The following is an 8015-nucleotide window of genomic DNA, read 5'->3' as shown; positions in this document are numbered from 1 at the left end:
ATCTCAAGTACACCGGCATACGTGCTGCATATCACATTCATGTTCGCTTGTATATTCGTCTCATGAAGATGTTATTTAGGAGCTCTAAAGGAAAATCACTTACGCTCTAGAGTACAGTAATAAATTGAGTCATCTCACTGGGGATAATACCAGGAGAGAGGTGTGCTTTTTTTAGCCCACTGAGTGTATGTGTGTTCCCTTTGAACTGCACGTCGCTTCAGATCTCTCAGGAGACAGCCATCAGCGAGAGAGCTCACCTGGAGCAGAGGGTGGAGGACCTGCAGGCTGCTGTACTCACAGTAAGAGCTCTGTATTTATGAACCAGTGACGACAGCTGTAGATTGAACAAAATATACTACTATAGCCCAGAGGAAATCAAAATCACCAATGAGATCTCAGTTGTTTCTTTTAGACAACAATAAGATTAAATGGAGAACAAATGGAGACCTATTTAAAGGGATAGTTCACTCAAAAATGAAAATTTCCCCAATCTTTACTCACCCTCAAGCCATCCTAGGTGTATATGACAGACGAACGCAATTAGAGATATATTTAAAAAATATCCTGGCTCTTCCAAGCTTTATAATGTAACTTTAAAGCACAAAAAAATCATCCATCCATTATAAAAGTAATCCATACGGCTCCAGTAGGTTATTGAAGGCCTTCTGAAGCAAAGCGATGTGTTTTTTTAAGAAAAAATATCCATATTTAAAACTTTATATATAAATAACTAGCTTCCGACAGATGACTGTAGTTTACTTGCGTGACACCAGGTATGACGCAGGATGTAGGAGTATCGTAAGCTTCAAAAAAATAGGGCTGGGCAACAAACTCAAGCTCCTCTTCTCTTATATGGAAATACCAACATTTCTCTTTAAAAAGTCTTGTTTTAGACTTCTAATTCGTGACCGGTGTTTTGTTTTGCTCTCTCCTCTGAGCTTTCGCGCCATGCATCAGGTCAGGGGTTACTCTGCGTACGGCCGTCTGCCGGAAGCTAGATATTATAGTTAATGAAGTTTTAAATATGGATATTTTCTTACAAAAACCCATCGCTTCAGATGGCCTTTTTTAACCCCCTAGACCCGTATGGACTTTTTTTGTATGCATTTTTTTGGGCTTCAAAATCTGGCCCCCCTTCACAACTATTATAAAGTTTAATTGGAAGAGATAGGATATTATTTAATGTAACTCTGATTGCGTTTGTCTGAAAGAAGATAGTCATTTACACCTAGGATGGCTTGAGGGTGGGTAAATAATTTTTTTAAACTGAACTCAGATTTGCCGAAATACAAAATTCAAACATTTTCATCAAATTCTACAAAGTCCTGAATTGAATCCCAAGTATATTATATGCATTATGAAAGCTCTAAGTAATGCAGTTTTCCTCTGGGGCTACACTATACTACACCATATCAAATAGTACCACAGTATAACATATTGTACTATTCTGCACAATGCTATACTGTTTCATACTATACTATAAACTGTAATTACTGTCATAGACAGTTATTGTTATGGACTAGTGTCATTGTTTTGTGTGTGTCGCAGATGGAGCAGGAGCGAGGGGAACAGAGAAGCAGGCAAGCTCAGATGAGGGAGACCATGATGGGTCTGGAGGAGGAAGTTCACACGCTTGGGCGAAAACTCAGTGCCAGTGAGGAAGAACTCAGCCGCCTCAGAAATGAGTGCAGCAGCCTCAGGTACAATCCAAAACAACTACCGTAGATGTGTTTATATTTCAGTGTGCTGAAAGTAGGTTTAAATGTTTTGTTAGGTTAGTACTTTGAATATTAATTCTTTTGTGTGTGTGTGTGTGTGTGTGTGTACCAGAATGGAAAATACTCAGATGGAAAGTTCTCTGAGTGAGAATCAGCGGAGACTGACCAACAGGATTGGAGATCTACAAAACACTCAGGAGAGAAATAAAATGCTTGATGAGAAGAACAGTGAGAAAACCAGACAATACATTTAATCTGCCCTTTTATTAAACAGTTGCGGTTATTTATCTGCAGATATATATATATATATACACATATATACATATATATATAGTGCCAAAGTTGTGGGAAGAATATACCACTGTTCAAAAGTTTAATACTTTTATTCAGCAAGGTTGGATTTATTTGATCAAGTGACAGTAAAAACATTCATGATGTTACAAAATATTTCTGTTTTAAATAAATGCTGTTTGTTTGAACTTTCTATTCATCAAAGAATCCTGGAAAAAAAAATATCACCGTTTTTACATTGCTTTACATTGATACATTAATAAGAATGTTTCTTAAGCATCAAATCAGCATATTAGAATGATTTCTGAAGGATCATGTGATACTGAAGACTGGAGTAATGATGCTGAAAATTAAGCTTTGGTCAAAATAAATTACATTTCAAAATATATTCAAAGAGAAAACCATGATTTTACAATTTTTAAAGTTTTTACTGTTCTTTGATTAAATAACTGCAGCCTTGGAGAGCAGAAGAGACTTCTTTCAAAAAGATCTTACTGACTCCAAACTTTTGAACAGCTGCATGTCATGTTTTTGGAAGAATGTTTTGAATTAATCATATTGCAATAATGTTAATGTTGAAAGAGTGCCTGTGTGTCACTGTTTCAGACTCTCTCCTGAGGCAGGTGACCGCTCTGCGAGAGGAGGTGAGCACATTGAGAGGCACAATCTCAGAGCTGGACCAGCACATAGACACGCTGCAGGAACAGCTGGAGAAAAAGACACATCTGCTCAGCACAACACATGACCAGCTAGATGAGAAGGTACCAACCTCACATATTTTGGAGTGTGTTTTAGGTGACTTGCTTTCTAGTTAGTTTGTACATTTGTTGATATCATTATTTATTTGCAGGAGAAAACCATTAGGAGTTTGAAACAAAGAACCGAGGATCTTGAGACGACTCTAATGTAAGTTCTCTGTTCATTTTCACAGATTAGCAGACAGTTATGTGTACTGATTTTAAGACTGTAAGAATTAAAATGATTCTTGTTACCAAAGTTCTGTATAATGTGTAGCTTACTGTATTATTTTCTTTTCATTACACAGTGTGTTATGCTCACCATCAAGGTATAAGCTTAATGCTAATGTTGATGTAATTGAAATGACTAGTCTATAGCCATAGTTGTTTTTGACTGTAGCTCATGCTTATTGTTATACAGCTCTCTGAAATACTAGATTCTGATTGGTCAGTTTCAGCATTGAGCGGTTACTGATACTAAATATTTGACTTGCCATTGTCCATGGCAACATACCAGTGCTTCTTTAATGTCATAAAAAGTACATTATCCCTTACATAGTCCTGGATACAAAATGTTTCATTTTCTAGAATTGTTTTGTGTAGTTTCTCCTTTGCTATTCAAATGTTTGGGGTTGTTAAAGGGTTAGTTCACCCAAAAATGAAAGTTCTGTCATTTATTACTCGGCCTCCATAGGGAGCAATGACACTTCCTCTCTCAAGATCCATAAAGGTACTAAAAACATATCTAAATCACTTCATGTTCGTTCAGTGGTTCAATATTAATATTATAAAGCGATGAGAATATTTTTGGAGCGCCAAAAAAACAAAATAACGACTTATTTAGTGATGGCCGATTTCAAAACACTGCTTCAGGAAGCATCGGATCATAAATTAATCAGTGTGTCGAATTTGCTGATCGGAGCGCCAAAGTCACGTGATTTCAGCTGATTCACGATCTAAATCATGATTCGATACACTAATTCAATTATGCTCCGAAGCTTCCTGAAGCAGTGTTTTGAAATCGGCCATCACTAAATAAGTCGTTATTTTGTTTTTTTGGCGCACCAAAAATATTCTCATCGCTTTATAATATTAATATTGAACCACTGTACTCACATGAACTGATTTAAATATGTTTTTCCTTTATGGTTCCTTTATGGATCTTGAGAGAGGAAATGTCATTGCTCCCTATGGAGGCTTCACGGAGCCATCGGATTTGAACTAAAATATCTTAATTTGTGTTCTGAAGATGAACGAAGGTCTTACAGGTGTGAAACGGCATGAGGGTAAGTAATAAATGACAGAATTTTCATTTTTGTGTGAACTAACCCTTTAAGATTTAAAGTCTCCAATTCTCACCAGGGCTTTGTTCATTTAATGAAAAATACAGTAAAAACAGTAATATTGTGAAATATTTCTACAATAAAAAACTGTTTTTCACTTGAATATATTTTAAAATGTAATTTATTTCTGTGATGTTAAAGCTGAATTTTTAGCATCATTACTCCAGTCTTCAGAGTCACATGATCCTTCAGAATCATTCTAATATGATGATTTGCTGCTCAAGAAGCATTTATTATTATTATTAATGTTGAAACAGTTGTGCTGCTTCATATTTTTGTGGAAACCGTGATTTTAATTTTTTCAGGACTTTATTTAAAATAAAAATTCTTTTTCAAAATTATAAATGTCTTAATTGACATTTATAATTTGCATATTTGCTAAATAAAAGTATTAATTACTTACTGACCCCAAATTTCTGAACAATAGTGTAGTTTCCTCTGTGGATATAAAACTATAAACCAGCATTTGAGTACATGAGTGTGTGAGTATGTGATATGTGAATATCAGTATTCAGTTAGACTAATACACCCTAAAATGTAACACTTAATTTCCTCAAAAGATTTATGATTATGCGACATGAATGACTATGAAAAATGAGGATAATGATGTGACTTCCTGTCCACAGAGCTCTGAAGGAGACCGTAGCTTGCAGAGAAAAAGAGCTGGATGTTCTGAGGAAGAAGTTGTCAGACTCTGAAAAAGAAATGGGTGCAGTGATGAAAGTCAAAGATGCCATGTTGCAAGAGAACAGTCAGCTGAAGGACGATCTTGACAAAACACGTCTGGACAATCAGGTACCAAACTTTTATTCAAGGGCATTCCAATAAATAAGGTAACAAGACGTCCAATTTTCTTTCTTTCTTTCATTTCATTTCAGACTCTACAGCTCAAGCTGGATGAAGCTAATGAGGATTTAGAAGACTTGCAGAGAAAAGTGCAAGATCACATTTCTGACATCTCACGCACTGAAGATCTTTTGTCCGCTAAGGTAAAGTCAACTAAATGGACGACAAGCATGTTCTATGACTACAGGTGAATTAGAGTATTATATTTTCATTGTAATCTGTTCCAATTCTTCTCGTTTCCTGCCCTTTAGGAGCGTGAGTGCAGGGAGCTTCAAGAGTCTCGAAGAAAAGCATCTCTTCAGCTGGAAAGCTGGGAGGAACAGGCCAAGCATGCTGAAACCACTGTCATCGAACTCCGTCTTGAGCTTCACAACTCTAACTTAGAGATCCTTCGACTCAAAGAAAGAGCCGATAGCCTGGAGAGCAGCCTTCAACAGGTCATTTGGTCATCTTGATGTTTTTTGAGAGAACTCAACCCAAATGCTCAATACAAGACCGAAGATTTTAGAAGTCTCAGAGCGTAGCAAACCGGCAGCATGTGTCTGTCACTAATGCTCTGCAGTCTTCAGTAGTGTGCACTCAACTTTAGTTAACTCAGTCTCTCATAAACTGTGGTTTGTTGCTGTGTCCAGGCACTGAGTGCAGAGCGAAGCTGTAATAGTCAGCTGTCTCAGCTGAACCGAAAGATGATTCACGTGGAGGAAGATCTGCGTCAGGCCCAGACTGAGCGCACACAGTTGCAGACTGACCTGGAAAAAACACGAGAGCTCTGCGTCAAACTGGATGCAGGCAAAGAAGCTGTGAGTGCTCCGATTGGTTTATCAGTCTACCAGTAAAACAATATTACCTACTTGAGGTACTTGTGCATTTATTTATGTTTTAAATTGGCAAAACAGGGACAAACTGAAATGTAAATAATGTGAACGTGCTCATACAGGTGCAGCGTGAGCTGGAATCATGCCGCTCTGAGGTGGAGCTGTTACAGAAGCAGCTGACCAGTGAACGTCTGTCTGTTCAGACTTTGGAGAGCCTGCTGGTGTCCTCACGAGAAAAGGAGCTACAGAGGCAGCTCACCTCTCAGGAAAGGCAGACAGAAATACAAATTCTCAAGGACAAACTCAGCATGGCTGACAGCAAAGTGTGAGTGCGCATACACATACGACATCTCATGCGGCTGTTTCTTGTCTTTCATTGTCTTCATCTTCCACTTACTGTCTCTAGGAGTTCTCAGAGTAGGGAAATGGCTCAGCTGAGGACACGATCAACCCAGCTGGAGGCAGATCTTGAGATGACTAAGAGACACCTGTCTACTGAGCGCTTTGAAAGGTGAGACACAAACCTTAAAGAGGACCTTTTACAAAGTCATGATTTTTTATGTTGGAATGTTCAAAAAACACATTATTTTTCACATATTTGACATTGTTTCAGCACCACTCCACCCAGTCTGTCAGTAACGCTTTGTTTAGTTTCTGTATCTATGAAGCCCCTCCTTCTGAAAAGCACAGTGTGCTCTGATTGGTCGGCTGGACCAGTGTGTTGTGATTGGTCAAGGGTTAGTTCACCCAAAAAGGAAAACTCTGTCATTTATTACTCACCCTCATGTCGTTCCACACCTGTAAGACCTTTGTTCATCTTCGGAACGCAAATTGAGATATTTTTGTTGAAATCCGATGGCTCCGTGAGGCCTCCATAGGGAGCAATGACATTTCCTCTCTCAAGATCCATAAAGGTACAAAAAACATATTTAAATCAGTCCATGTGAGTACAGTGGTTCAATATTAATATTATAAAGCGACGAGAATATTTTTGGTGTCATGATTCGAATCATGATTCGTCACACTGATTCATTATGCTCTGAAGCTTCCTGAAGCAGTGTTTTGAAAAATCGTCCATCACTATATAAGTCATTATTTTGTTTTTTTGGCGCTCCAAAAATATTCTCGTCGCTTTATAATATTAATATTGAACCACTGTACTCACATGAACTGATTTAAATATGTTTTTAGTACCTTTATGGATCTTGAGAGAGGAAATGTCATTGCTGGCTATGGAGGCCTCACGGAGCCATCGGATTTCAACTAAAATATCTTAATTTGTGTTCTGAAGATGAATGAAGGTCTTAAGGGTGTGGAACGGCATGAGGGTGAGTAATAAATGACAGAATTTTCATTTTTGGGTGAACTAACCCTTTAACATTACAACACTACTAACTCGACTCAACCAGGTCTCGCAGCTTTTTTTCCATATGCCTTGGGCGGGAATTATTTAAACAAGGAATATTGTGACATGTTCGTTCCCAGATGAAAACTCAGACTACAATGCAGGCGTTTCAGGGAGTTCAGAAACAGTGTTACTGATATAGCGAATAACTCCCTTTGGAGTGACTTTGTAATCTTTGTCATGCTCAAACAGCAACATTACACACTAAAGAAAGTTGAACATGTAAAAAAGCACAATAGGACCCCTTTAAAGGGATAGTGAACATTCTGTCATTATTTACTCATCCTCATGTTTTTCCAGTTATGAATATATTTATTTCTTTGTGGTTTGAACAGGATTTGAATGTCCAGTCTATGTTCATCTCTGTCTCTTTCTATCAGGGAGCGGGCAGTACAGGAGCTGCGCAGGCAGGGTCTCTCAGCGCTTTCTCCCGTCCTCTCCTCCACTATGCGCTCCTCATCCCCTTCCCGCCATCGCTCTCTGAGTCCTCACAGATCATGGTCTCCAGAACGCTCTCATTACAGCACACCTGACCCACTTCTTGCGTCCCACTACCCTGACAGGTGTGCTCCAGTGGACGATTTGTCATTCTGGGTTTAAATAAGTGGACAGTGGCCGTGCTGGTTGTTATATTCAGTTTATTTTGTTAATTATGATGTGTTTCTGCTTTAACAGGAGTCTGACTTTCAGGGACCTTTATGACTGAGAAGATCTGAATACTCCAATCATCTATATTTTGGCTGGCATGTTTATTTCATCTTTATGTCTTAGATTCTCTCTGAAGACAATCAATAGATTCTGATCTTATAAGATTTACTGTGACGTCATGTTTTTAATAAATCAGACTTTTCTTACTATGA

At 38.1% G+C, this 8015-nt stretch overlaps 1 protein-coding gene across 1 annotated transcript in view; it reads left to right on the top strand.

The window, feature by feature from the left end:
- tsga10 (testis specific, 10) overlaps positions 1-7933 on the top strand; it is a 10385-nt gene extending 2452 nt beyond the window's left edge. Inside the window, exons 5-17 of the mRNA XM_067404882.1 lie at positions 222-299; positions 1549-1700; positions 1831-1946; positions 2616-2770; positions 2860-2915; positions 4716-4884; positions 4968-5078; positions 5187-5372; positions 5568-5735; positions 5873-6075; positions 6157-6261; positions 7536-7718; positions 7831-7933. Coding sequence (XP_067260983.1) covers positions 222-299; positions 1549-1700; positions 1831-1946; positions 2616-2770; positions 2860-2915; positions 4716-4884; positions 4968-5078; positions 5187-5372; positions 5568-5735; positions 5873-6075; positions 6157-6261; positions 7536-7718; positions 7831-7861 — 1713 coding nt within the window. The 3' untranslated portion in view covers positions 7862-7933. The remainder of the gene's footprint in view (positions 1-221; positions 300-1548; positions 1701-1830; positions 1947-2615; positions 2771-2859; positions 2916-4715; positions 4885-4967; positions 5079-5186; positions 5373-5567; positions 5736-5872; positions 6076-6156; positions 6262-7535; positions 7719-7830) is intronic.
- Positions 7934-8015: the final 82 nt, after the last annotated feature.

The sequence above is a fragment of the Chanodichthys erythropterus genome, chromosome 12 (assembly GCF_024489055.1).
Source record: "Chanodichthys erythropterus isolate Z2021 chromosome 12, ASM2448905v1, whole genome shotgun sequence".
Taxonomy (NCBI): Eukaryota; Metazoa; Chordata; class Actinopteri; order Cypriniformes; family Xenocyprididae; genus Chanodichthys; species Chanodichthys erythropterus.
The sequence above is the reverse complement of the archived record's forward strand: the minus strand, read 5'-3'. Positions and strand labels throughout refer to the sequence as shown.